At 43.9% G+C, this 13,619-nt stretch overlaps 1 protein-coding gene across 1 annotated transcript in view; it reads right to left on the bottom strand.

Annotated features, from left to right (window-relative positions):
• Positions 1 to 10,011: 10,011 nt before the first annotated feature.
• GABBR2 (gamma-aminobutyric acid type B receptor subunit 2) overlaps positions 10,012 to 13,619 on the bottom strand; it is an 813,006-nt gene continuing 809,398 nt past the window's right edge. The window contains exon 19 of the mRNA XM_074945100.1: positions 10,012 to 12,508. Coding sequence (XP_074801201.1) covers positions 12,343 to 12,508 — 166 coding nt within the window. The 3' untranslated portion in view covers positions 10,012 to 12,342. The remainder of the gene's footprint in view (positions 12,509 to 13,619) is intronic.

Genomic DNA, 13,619 nt, shown 5'->3' with positions numbered 1-13,619 from the left:
GTTTAATGAGATGAAAGCCATGCCAGAGATAACATCACCCAGGATCCAGAGATGGGCAGTGACATTAAGAGCCTGTGACTATTCCATTGTATACAAAGCTGGTAAGAAGTTGAGAAACAAGTGGGCTGCTTTTACCGGAGATACATGAAAAAGACAAAAGTGAACAGAGAGTATTATTAATGGACTATCTCAATACATCTCTAGTGACAGGGTTCCCGGTAAGATCATGGACTGTAAAGATTTAGTACTCACCAAAGTTAGAGAACTTGTGCTAAGGGCATGGCCAAAGCTGATCAGGAGCTCAGACGATGCAGTGAATTTAGTGTGTAAGATGGACGTATACTATAGGAGCCTGACTCATCATTCCAAAACCAGGATGTGAAGTAATAGTGGGTGAACTCCATAAGACACACCCAGGTAACACTAAATGAAAGGGTTAGCCTGGAGTTGCATGTGGTGGCAAAGATGGATACTGATAATGAAAACAATCCTATTCTTCTTGTCAAGAAAGTCAAAAAGCTCCTACTGTGGCACCACTCCATCCTTGGTAGTGGCCAGATAAGCCTGGGAGGAGAGTACATATTGATTATGCTGGACCATTTCTGGGGAAAATGTTTTTTAATACTTGTGGATGCACATTCCAAATGGGTAGACATCTACCCTATGAATACATCCATTAGAGAAGCCACCATAGAAAAACTAAGGACCAATTTTAGAATCTGTGTTTTACCTGAAATGTTTGTATCAGATATTGGAAGTTCTTTTACTAGCACTGAGTTCCAAAGATTTATGACTCAAAACACCATTCAACCTGTTACATCAGCATCTTACCATCCATCATCAAATGGGTTACATTTACTTCCTGCTTAATATAATTACTGTGTTGCGTATATTGTATATGTTTGTTATTTCTTGGATGTCTCCAACTACCTCCCAAGTAAATGGGGGATTCCCTTGTGCTTAGAATGTTCCTTCCACACTGGCCTGGCAACCCTACCAGGAAGGAGGAAGGTGTGTGTGTGTAGGCACTCACTTAAAGAGGGTATTAAAAGAAAACAAAAGTTACCTGTTTAATTGTCAGGTAACACTGCAGTCAACCACATGCCTATCCCCAGCAGCGATGTTAATGGGAAGGAAATGAAGGTGAAGGATAGACCTTATGCATACATACTTAATGGGAAAAATACACAAGAAACAATGGAAGCAAAAGCAACAACATGACAAACATGCTAAAGAATAACGAGGAGTCCTTGTGGCACTTAGTAACAGTAGGGGAAAATTAGTATGGGGAAATTAGTTTAAATGTGACATCAGGAATTATAACATTCAAAAACCAGTAGGAGAACAATCTTCCTGGTCACTCAATAACAGACTTAAAAGTGGCAATTCTTCAACAAAAAAACTACAAAAACAGTCTCCAATGTGAAACTGCAGAATTGGAATTAATTTGCAAACTGGACACCATCAAATTAGGCCTGAGTAAAGACTGGGAGTGGATGGGTCATTACAAAAACTAATTTCCCCATACTAATTTCCCCCTACTGTTACTCAGATCTTCTTGTCAACTGTTTGAAATTGGCCACCCTCATTATCACTACAAAAGTGATTTTTCCTCCCTTGGTATTCTACTGTTAATTAAATTGTGTCGTTAGTCTGATCCCCAACTTCGTAAGACAACTCCCATCTTTTCATGTACTATGTATATACACCTGCTACTGTATTTTCCACTCCATGCATCTGATGGAGTGGGTTCTAGCCCACGAAAGCTTATGCCCAAATAAAGTTGTTAGTCTCTAAGATGGCACAAGGACTCCTCATTGTTTTTGCTGATACAGACTAACACGGCTACCACTCTGAAACATGCTCGAGAATGTAGTTTTACTGTTGGCAAAGTTCAATACTAAAAACTCTGGTCCTGGTCTCAGTTGGATGCCAGCTGTCATCCAATATATTACAGGACCAGTCTCCTACATGGTAATTCTAGGGATAGCAGAGTTGTGCACCAACATATGGATCAGCCTAGAAAAGGGATTGTGGTAAACTCTGGAGATGTTAGTACGGCAAGAATGGAATTGCCTCTAGAAAATGCCCAGTTAGGTACCGTATCAGTTTCTGGAAGTCTGAAGGGGCATCAGCCTGCAACAAGATCAGCTGCTACAGACAGCCCTCATGGACAGACTGTGCAAGTCCCCATCACAGAGTGGCAGATTTGAACCAAAAGCTGATCCTGAAAATGCAGCAATGATCGTGGAATTACCTTTTTCATGGCTTGAATTGAGGCATTCTATACATGAGAAATGTCCATCTACATACTGGAAATATTATACAGTGTAATAGTGATTGAGTGCCTATTTCTTTATTATTATTTGCCATTTGAAATGCATTACTAATGATTATTATTGGTTTTATAAGTAGTATAGTAAATACTTAAAAGGGGTAGGGAGGGACACAATGTTATGAATGAGTCTTATGAACCAGCCCCTGCAGGGGTCCAGGGAGGGCAGATAGTTGAACAAGGAAATGTGTGCCTGTCTAATGTTGGTTGGTTTCTTGTCGGCAATTGCTGGAAGTGGGAGGCCTGGAGAACCACTGCAGACATATATATGCATGTTGCCTGAATAAACCCTGTAAACATGTAAAGAAGCTACCACACACGATTTTATGATACAACAGCTAGATTTCTTTCTTTTTGAACTTGATGGTTTCCCTGATGTCCCAGTAAATTCCTAGTGGTTGATCTGAGAATGTCATAAATTTAAGTGTTAGAAAATGCTTCTCTTGTTTGTATAACTAGATGATGCTGGGAACAATGAACAACATTTCCCACTGTGCTGCATTTCGGTCTGATCAAAAAGTGCCTGTCTCTCCAGTTCAATTGTATGTTTTGATTCTTAGACAAACAACTTGTTGGATTTTACACCCATAGAGAATAATAAATCAGAAACATCAGCTTCTGAAAAATGATACCTAAAGCTAAGACTCTCGGGCATTGTTTACTACAATATTCTGCATATCTAGATTAGAGTGTCAGCCTTTCCATTAAAAACCACAAGTTATGAGGGTTTGTAGCTGAACTGCAAAATTCCTCTAAACTTAAAATACTAAAACTAAAAGGTGTCTGATGAGCAGGAAATGGTCTATATTATTTGCTTTCTTGGAAAAACAAAACAAAAAAGGCCTCCCAGGATATTTCAGTTTAAAAAAAATATTTCTGTGCATATTCCTGTTTCAATAAACGTTTTCACAAAGAGTTGTGACTTGCTGCACATGGATTCATCCAACACTAACAAAAGTCTGATGGATGGCTTTGGAGTCTTAAAGCACCAGACTAAATGTCAAACTCAGGAGCTGCTTGACTAGAGGGACAGTGTTTCAAGTAGGGAAGCTTAAGTATGATGGATGCTGAGGCTTTTAATGAAGTGGCCAGATTAAAATTTTAACATTGTGAAATTGGCTTTTGGGGTTGCCCAAGTACTCTGGTTTCAGTGGATGCTCTGTGTTAGGTGTGCTTCCACTTGATGCTGACAATGGAACATTTGTTTTACTGAGATTAATTCTGTCTGATGCCATGTGCATTGGGTCTCCAGCCAGCCACGTGACTGTAGTTCATTTTCCATTAGAGTCTTTTTCTTTGGTGAAATAGTAATTCCCAGTCTTCTCACTATGGGCATAGCCAACCATAAATTAAGGATATTGTACCTGTAGCCAGAAAGTCTTGGAGGGCAGGGCATACTTAACTTGATCCCTTTCACCCCACTCTTTTCTGTGTCCATATTAGGGCTAACTGCCTTCTGAGAGCTTTCGAACTAAAAGTTGTAATCATGAGCCATAGAAATTCTCTGACCATAGTGAAATATCTGGCCTTTTGTCCATGCTATCTGGAGCGTTTCTTTTCTCTTCCTTCAAAGTCAAACAATTTTTAATACAGTGGATCGCTGGATCGAGGCTGTTATCAAGTTTCTGGGTGAGTGCTTGTGAACTCTTTCTATGTGCAGAGATTTGTAAGGACAGTTTGTTTGTTTGTTCTTAAGCATAGTGTTTTTAAAACCCGGTGTGTGATTTTGCTCTTTTTCAGAGAGGCTATAAGTTCTGTTTTCTGGATCATCACATTTTTTTCATCGCTCCTTTTCTCTACAGATCAGGAATGTGATGGCTTTGACCGCAACTATACACTTATCCTCCCCTGCATATAGGTCTGCCTCTCCTATTCAGGGTTTAAAAGACATGACCAACCCTTTAAGACAAAAGATGATGTTTTTAGGAGATGTGACTGTGTCTTTAAGATAAGACACTGATCTTGTCTACACTGCCACTTTACAGCGCTGAAACTTTCTCGCTCAGGGGTGTGAAAAAACAGCCCCCTGAGTGACGCAAGTTTCTGCTCTGTAAAGTGGCAATGTAGATAGTGCTACAGCGCTGGGAGCCATGCTCCCAGTGCTAGTAGCTACTCCCCTCGAGGGGGTGGGTTTTTTTACAGTGCTGGGAGAGCTCTCGCCCAGTGCTGGTGCTTACATGTGGCAGCACTTTAGCGTTAGTAGTGAAGACATACCCACTGTCGTTTCGATCACTGTCAGCTCCCTTGCTGGTTTTTGCTTGAAGAGAAGTATTGTCTAATGCAGGAGCTGTTTGGTTTGAAGGAGTACTGCTTGCTCAGCCAGAGACACTAAGTGCATTTCTGCAAAGTGAAGAGGCAGTTGCCAAGTTGTTTTTGCTGTTCCCTGCTTTCATCCATTTTCAGAGTTGCTGGAGAGACTGCTGGCAGCTCTGCCTGGCTGCTGCTCCTGCTGGATGACATATTATTTGATGAGCTACAGAATCTGTTTTGGGGGCAAACTAAAGGATTTCTCAGGCTGAAGGAGCAGTTTTCACCTCTTTGGCAGGAAGAGCTTTTCTCCTGTACAGTCATGTTATAAGTAACAGGAACAGTAGGTCTCACAAGACAGGTAATAGTTTGGAAAGGCCCACTTTCCTTTTACAGAAGCTGTGCTGGGTTCCTCCTAGCAGTTCGTGTTCATTTAATCGTCTTAAACTAAAGCCAGGTCTATGCTAGTGAGCTGACAGTGGCACAGCTGTACCGATGCAGCTGCGCTGCTGTAAGATAGCTCAGGTAGTCGTTCTATGCCGATGGGAGAGACCTCTCCCGTCCACATAGTAAAATCACCTCAATGAGTGGCAGTAGCTATGTCGGCAGGAGAAACTCTCACACCAACATAGCACTGTGCACACTACCACTTGTGCTAGCAAAATTTATGTCACTCGGGGGGGGAGGGAGGGTGTTTTTTCACACCCCTGAGTGACATACATTTTGCTGGCATAAGTGGTAGTGTAAACATGGCCTAAGTAGTATGTCAACTAATTTACCTGGGAAGGAGGAAAGACTCACTCCCCATCTTAGAACAGATGGTTCCTGTCTCCAGTGTGTGCTGTGATGCCCTGTGCTACAATTTAAGTAAATGAAGTTCAAATACCAACATTATACCGGAGGCTACTTATTATGAGGGACTAACGGGTCTAGTTCCCAACAGTAATGTCAGAAGGGCTGTAAATACTGTGGAGTGTGGCTAAATGTGCTGCAGGGTGTGGTACCAACTGCTGTCACTGAGGGTTTCCTAGCCTCCAGCACATAGACTGTGGGCCTTCTGAGGGAGGAGGCACTGCCTGGGACATACATGTTTCTGCAGCATTAATTCAGCTCAGCAGCCGACAGACACGTGCACAGTTCCTGCTCCTTGCACCCGCAGTCTTTCCCTTCTGTTTCTCTAGATCCAACAACAATTAGTAGAGATTTTTGTCCTGAGGGTTAAGGGAGGGTGCTGAGCTTGGCGGGGGTGGGAGTGAGGAAGGAGGAGGACGTTTTCTGAGCCTGGGGATGGGCTCTCTGAGCGCTCTCGTTCGCTCTGTGGGGAGGGGAGGCTGATATTGGCTTTGGATGGGAAAGGTGTCTAGAGCTCCAGAGTGGCTCTGAGCTGTGTGCACAGGCTAAGTAGGAAGAGACAGGGTTCTCAGCCTGCGGCTCAGGGCTTGTGCGTGTGTGCGTGGGGGGGGGAGGGGAGGAGAGGGGCAGTTTATGAGCAAGTGGGATTGATGGGTGCTCAGAGGCCTTGGGGAGGTTGAGGGAGAGGGGTTGGATTTCGTACAGGAGAGAATGGTGTCAAATGGTGAATGAGGCTATAGGTGAACTGGTGATGTGTATGTTGGGGGGTGAGGAGGTTGGGCCTGGGGGGTGAACAGTGAAGGGCAAACAGGGATTATCAGTTTGCTCCTGGCCTGGCCTTCACTATATAGTGTCCCTGTCTTTCAGTCAGAAAAGGGGTGGGAGAAGGCAGCTCTTGTTCCTCCTGCTTCCTCTCCAACATGTCTTATTCCCACCAATACAGTTCCAAGCGGCACCTTGCCTAGTTTCCCAGTTTGAAAATGTAATTTGCCAGAAGGTGCCGGGGTGCAGCAGCGTGCTACCTGCAGCCTCACTGCAGGGTGGATTTTGGGCACCAGCCACCACTGGCCACAAGGAGGCAGTGTCATATTCTGGCAGTCACGCCATGTGAGTCCTGGACCTGGAAGCTGTTTGGGTGTGCTGAATCATTGCATGCCTAGCTCCCTGTCTCATCTCACACCCCAGCCGGTGGTGCCCCCTCTGGGGACTCTATTGGCGGACTCTATTGGGAACTGCCACCTTGCAGCATGGACTGTAGACTCAGCTGTGCCCCTTGCCTTTGAGTAAATTTGACTCAGTATTAGTTTCCTTACAGAATCACAAATGGGGAACTGGTGCTGATGCAACACACAGGAATTGATCCTTCATCCCTGTAGTGTCTTCCAGGCCACTATCCTGGGTCGCTTGTCCTGCGCGTGCCCTTCTGCTGCTTCCTATCCCTGCCATTATTGCTCCTGGGCTCTGCAGCTGCATGCCCATCCATTTCAAGATGAACTGACGCAGCTGAACGGCATACTTCAAATTTTACATCATCAGCAACAACTTCATCCTGTGTGGACACTGAGCTGCCAAGCCTCTTTCTGTCTAAACTATTAATCCTGTTTTTGGGGGGCAGCATTTCTCTGGGCTCTGCAAGTGGGACTGACTAGTTGTTAAGCTGTCAAAGCCGAGGCAATTGTGCTGCAACCCTTCGGCCCCTGGCTAAGAGGGATCTTTTTCTTTTATCAATGTAGCCCTGCCCTCTTCTGTTGCTCTCAACACTCTTAGTTTTCAAAGTCTATTGGCGCCACAGCAGAATTCTGATATTCTTAGGAGGCCATGTGCACTTTATATGATGGTAACGAAATAATAAATATGAGTATTTAGAACCTCAACAGATGGAAAAGGCAGTCAGTAAATAGAAGAAGCTGAACTGAACTGAACTGAGTTCAAATCACGACATTTAAACTAAAGAATGAATTTGTCAGTTTTCTCAGGTAATGAGCGATTAAACAAGTCAGGGGTCGTCAGGTCTCAGTTACAGAATAAAAAAACTAAAGCCCCCATCCTGCAGTTTGATCCATGTGTGCAAGCCCCAACTCCTGCAGGAAATCCCACTGACGCTGATGAAGATTTGTAGAGGTTAAGTATGTGTGTGTGCGGGGAGGGGGTGTCTGCCTGCAGGACAAGAGCTAGCTTGGTATAAAAAGCCTAATAGTCAAACACCTGCGGGAGGTGATTGATTGTTAGGACAAAATATGTTTTACTGTGATGAACAAATGCTACATATAACATTACATGGCACAGAATAATCACAGTTGATTCCCAAGCTGCTTTGATTATAAAATACTGGGAAATGGGGACACTATCTTTTAAATGTAAAAGTGAAGGGGTGTATGTGTGTGTGGGCGGGAAATCTCTTTCCCAACTTTGAGCATATTGTTGAACATTTTGCAAGAAATGCCGGTTTTTTTATCAAATGTCTATGAACTCAGTGCCAAATTTGGAATGGTGTCCACTTTACTGGAACTATTTTATGCAGCAGCTGTGAATACATGTTAACAAACCTCAGTAAACTACAGCTCTATAGGTTTTGCTGCATCTCCCCTCTGGTAGGGTTACCTTACATCTGGGTTATCCCAGCCATAGCCTCTTTTTCAAGCTTCCTTTCTCTGTCTGGGCAGATTCTTTAAATAACAGGAAATGACTGGGTTTTTTGCAGAGCAGACAAGCTGGAGCTCAGAAAGAGTACAGATTGCCCCCCCACCCCCGCATCTGCAGCTGATTGGTCCATTCCCCTGCAAGCCACAGCTCCTATCCAGGCCCCAGCTCCCAGCCCAGGGAGGCGTTGACTGACGGCTGTCACTGAGTCCTGGCCTTGGCCAGCTGCCCTCCTATCATGACACTGCCCCCACCACCTCCAGTGACTATCCCCACCACAGGTACCCCCTCCTACAGCCACAACTGTTCCTCCCCCCCACTCCTTCACCCTTCGGCAGTGTCCTCTATTTGGGAACCAGAAATATGGTAACCCCCCGTCAGATCAATGTTTTTTTTCAGTAGTGAACGCAAAGACATAGGTTTCCCACATTCTGCTTCCTAATTAAATCTGGATTGTGCAGTAAATTTTTGTATGAGATTTGAAGTATTACCTGCCGGAGTTTCTCATAGCAGCAGTGCTTTGGCTGTATTCTACACGGAGTTCCCACTTAACCAGAATGCTTTACCCCTTTCTGTGCTCGTTCTTTTTTTACCATTTGGTCTAAAGGACCCAAGTTCAATCAGAATGGTATTTGCTGGGAAACCTTTTTTTTTTGTGCTGATCTCAGGCTCCTATCATCTTGGTTTATAAATCACTCAGTGCACTGGCTTGAAGAGTCTCCCCATTTCCATATAAATATGCTCTCTTGGTTACTCCCCGCCCCCCCACCCTCTGACCTGGCTTACTATACTCCCTGAAAACACATGGGGTAGTCCAGCCAACAGAAGAACCCAATTTCGAACATGAAGCCTATTGCCTGTGCAAGAGGGGGCAGAGAGGTTTAGCACATGCTTTCATGAAACCATGATAGATTCTGCTTAAAACCAGCTTGTTCACTGAAGCAGAAATCGCCACAATTTTATTACATAGGTAGGTTTGCTTACCTTCTAGTTGTAGGAAAAGGTGAAGCAGGGCTGGGGCCTTGGGGGGAAGAGGTGAAGCCAGGGTGTGGGGAGGTTCCAGCGCTTCTACTGTAGTGTCTGGTTTTCAGAAATTAGGCAGTTGGCATCCCTAGTCACTTTGAAGAGGGAAAGGGCCAAGCTGAGGGATCCTGCTTCCAGGTTCCCAGAGGCCAATTCTCAGGGGGACCCTGCATGCCGGCCTGGGACTCACCAGCTCCCCACAGTCAGTCCTGCCCTTTCTGTGGCTGGCTCCAGACTGCTCCAAAATGGCTTTCCCCCCCTCCAGGGCTCCCAGGGGATGGCATCTCACTTAGTGTTAGTCAGGTTAGCTCTTCTTTCTAGGCTTTCCCTTGTCAGTCATTTGACTCTACCCCCTTCTTTCTCTCAGCCATGGCCCCTCTTCTGAGCAGGTGCCCTGCCAGCCTCCTTGCCTCTAACAGTGACTCTCCTCTCTCCTTGGCCTTGGTTGCCAGAGTCTGCTGCCTAGCAGACTCTGAGTCTGTCCTTGGTCCCCCTTCCTCCCAGGGACAGTGCTTCCCCTTGCGTTTCATGCATACCGAGCCCCAGGAACCCAGATAAACTCCTTGGGGGTTACAGAGGTAAATGTTATAACGTCTAAATTGGTGCCTCACAGTCTCTAGTCTCTTTGGTGGCTATTCCAAAGAAAGGTTTGTGAGAGGGGTATTGGCAAGGTTCTAAAATTCATGCATAGTCATAACCAGGGCTAAAGCAAGCAGGTCTACTGTATCTTGGTACATGTGCACTCAGTCAGACTATTAGCGTGCATTTTTACTTTTCTGTGTTATTACAAAGATGTATTGTGTTGTGATCCCTCCTTCTCCAGAGTTTGGTTTGCTGCTCCTTGCGCGATGGACTCATCGAGCTACACAAAGTTAGATTTTCTATATTTTATTCATAAAAACAGATTTGCAACAATTTTTTAAAAATTGATCTCATGCAGTATAAGGGTATACAAGAAATTTTTCATTTACATTTTCTTCTGGCAGTTCCAGTCTAGTTTAAAGCATTTGTGCACTAACATCATTGGAAAATGCCATTGGGGCACAGCCTCTTCATAAATTTACAGTACTGTTTTGCTGCAGTATAAAAGAACAGAAACATTAAATAGCTATATTCACTTGGTGGGTCTTGTTATGCTGCAGGAAATTAAAAAAATGTCATGGGAGAAACTACAGTATCATTGAGACAAAGAATGTACTGCATGGTTTAAACCTAATAAACGGCACACAGTCAGTATTCACAAAGTTACAGACACACACACACTCACCTCCATCAGGCCAATACTTTTGAGTTTTTCCTGCTATGTTGGATTAATATTTCTACAGCAATGTTTGTGTATACATTATATACAATTTTGTCCTTTTCTCTTTTACAAATTAACAGATTCCTTTTAAAATAAACCAGGCCCTGATTAAATCAATAAAGCAAGAGAATACTGTCAACACACATTGAGTGACAACATCAATGCTTAAACAGAGTAATGAATTCTATTTTACCTGTGTTATACTTACATGTTTTTGTTCTAAAAGCTACAGGTACCTCCATAATCTCTCTTACTGTATGTGCCAAGTGAAATATTTTGTGATGCTCCCATTGGAAGATTTATATTTATGGTTATTTTTGGCTACGTGGTGAAGATTTTTGCTTGTTTGTCAAAGCTGCAATTAAGTCCCTCTGTTAATAAGCCTCCTCCACTGTGCAGCTACTGAAAGCAGCTCGTTAAAGTCATCGCTGATCTGGGAGTGTCTGTGGAATAGTCACTTCAGAATGTGTGAGGTGGGCAGGCATTGGTTAAAGACACCAAGTGCATTCTGGGGCACCACTGCTATTTTTAGCAAGACAATATTTTTATTTGGTTTAAGAAAATCACGGGTCTTAACAACTGACAAGGCCGTGATACATCACACTGCCGATATACTGGAGGATAGACTGGGATCAGGCCTCCCTTACAGTTCGTGAGAATGTCGCTAAGATTGGTTCAGCTAGAACCTCTTACAACAACCTTAGAATAACTTTGCTTAGGGGAGTAGAGCTAAGGTATGAGCTCAAATATGAAACGCGATCAGCCCCGATCAACAGAGAGATTAAAATTCATGCTTTTTCCACACCTTTATTTATCATAGTCAAACCAAATATTCTATGGTCAAACTTGGTTTATACCACCTATTACCAGTTACAACTGTCACACATACAGGTACCAAGCAAAGGTAGTGTATATTATTGTCTATGTACCCTGCAGAAATTGCCTGCAGCCGCAAGGTGCTGTGCCCTGTTCCCCCCACCCACCCCCTGTCTACTAAATTAGTATGATTGTAATTATGTGTGGCATAATTCAAACAAACTGTGAAAATCAATCCATCCTGTGACATTAAGACTTTACTACCCATTCATCCTCAGCTTATTGAGTTAGCAGCCCGAGGACTTTTTCTGCCGGCTTTGTATATTACGGTTGGTTGTGTTTATTTTGAAAGAGAGGCAGAAACTCTGTCAAAATAAGTCCCTTATGGTCAGCATGGGAACCTGGCAATCACCACATCTAATCCCTCGAGAACTGTAAAGAGCTCTGACTTGGAACAGCAGCTCTGTAGCTGGTAATGCCTCAGGGCTGTTGCTACAACCTCTGCTTCTGCCCTATGTAGAGTTTTTAGTTACAGGGGGACCCTGCTATTACCAACACAGAGTCTCAATCACACTTCAGGAATCATTTCTCAAAATCCCCCTTTCCCACTGAAAATCCTCTCTGAAATGAAAACAAGCAAGACTAACCAGTGCAGAATGCTTCCAACAATTTAACACAACTTTTGTAAAATGAAGTGTATCTATTTCAATAAATGTTATAGCTCTATCATTTTATTTTTCTTACATGGACAGCATATAGTTCCATGTTTTCAGCAGCCATGTAACAGTGACAGTGGAGTGGGTTTTTTTTTAATTGTCTCATTTTTTGCAAGATTCGTATTTCCCAGCCTCCTTGTTGCTAGTAGAAATTTGGGAAGAAATATTTTCAATGACTTCTTTGTGAAGAAATAAAAGATCCATGAATAAGGCTACAGATCAAACTCCAGGTATCTCTTGCTCTCGCCTTTCCACGTGAGTTACACTGGTACTCCCATGATGATGGCCTTAGCACTAGTTCCTCCGTGTGGTAAGAGCAAATAGTATGTTTATAGCAGAGTTCTACGTCTGATGTTCAGTCCAGTCACTGAGTACTTAAAAGCAGTTCAGGAAGCTCTGATCTCCCATTTCTACAGGCCAGAAACCATCACGCGAAAAGATGGCGGCACATGCCTGTGCCGAGGACTGGCACTGGGGCTTACACACGGACTGGCACAGCTAGCGTCAACCCCGCCTATGGATGGCAAGTAGGCATGGTGAAGAATGGGCAGTTGTAAAGACAATCGGCGTTGTATACTGTAGAGAGAGGGGAAAAGAGATGTTAGCAGAAGAGGAAAATTGAATATATCAAATGCTTGATGTCTCTGCAGGTTTCTGTGAGAATGTTTTCTCTGACTTGTGCTATTACAGAGAGAGTTAATGCCAAGACCATTACATTTGCTGCTGTTGAGATATACCACGGCTGTTACCAACTTCCCTTTTGGGAGTTTTTTTTGACAGACTAGACTAGACAAGACAAGAGAATCTAATGGCTTGTTTCAAGTACACCACAACTTTCTAAAATTCCCAGCTATTTTGAGATTAAATGTTAGACTGCTGATGTTTGGAAAAAACCTTTAGCTTGCAATGAGGATGAACTAGCTAACAGAGCACACTCACAGGCTGATTTACAACCATTCTGAGCGCTGGATAACTAGACAGAACAGAAACTGAATGAATGAGTTCCAATCTATGTGTATTTTTAGCTCAAAAACATTAGAATTAAAGAAGTCAGTTTTGCAAATCCATCTAAAGCAAATAAGTGCGTATGGAGGTGTGGAAGGAACCCATGGGTAACTCTGCATCTTTTTGTAGAGTTTGTCTACCTTTGCAGTTTGGGTCCAATTGAGGGACAGGCTGAGCATCCCTCAAAGCCCAGTGAAGTCAATGGGAGCTGTGGCGGCTCAGCCCTCATGAAAAAAAAATCACTTATGCCTAAATGTCTATTTGGAGCTTAACTTTAGGCACTCAGTTTTCCTAGTGGGCTGGTTTTCACATCACAAGATCCCACCATCATAAGTGGTAGTCTTAAGAGAGATGCTGAAGAGTGAGGACATGGAGTTTGAACGAATCTCTCCTCCCGGAAGGAGGAGGTCCTTCCAGAACAGAGTCGAGGCATACCAGCAGACTGCTTTGTGGAAACCTCTATTATCTCTGTGCATGGCTGGTGGATATAATAGGCAAGGGGAGGCGTTGCCTCCTCTAGCACAACCGTCTCTGCCACCTGACACCTGGGCGGTGGTGCCCCACTCCCACCTCTTTCCCAAGGCTCCCACTTGCTTGCTGCTGCTTCCTGGGGTGAATCTTCCTCCTCTCCTCTATCTCATCTCCTTCCACCCTCGGAGGGCCCGGCAGTTGCTGGCTGTGT

This window comes from Natator depressus, chromosome 2 (assembly GCF_965152275.1).
Source record: "Natator depressus isolate rNatDep1 chromosome 2, rNatDep2.hap1, whole genome shotgun sequence".
NCBI classification, from domain to species: domain Eukaryota; kingdom Metazoa; phylum Chordata; order Testudines; family Cheloniidae; genus Natator; species Natator depressus.
This window is presented reverse-complemented; position numbering and strand designations above follow the sequence as displayed.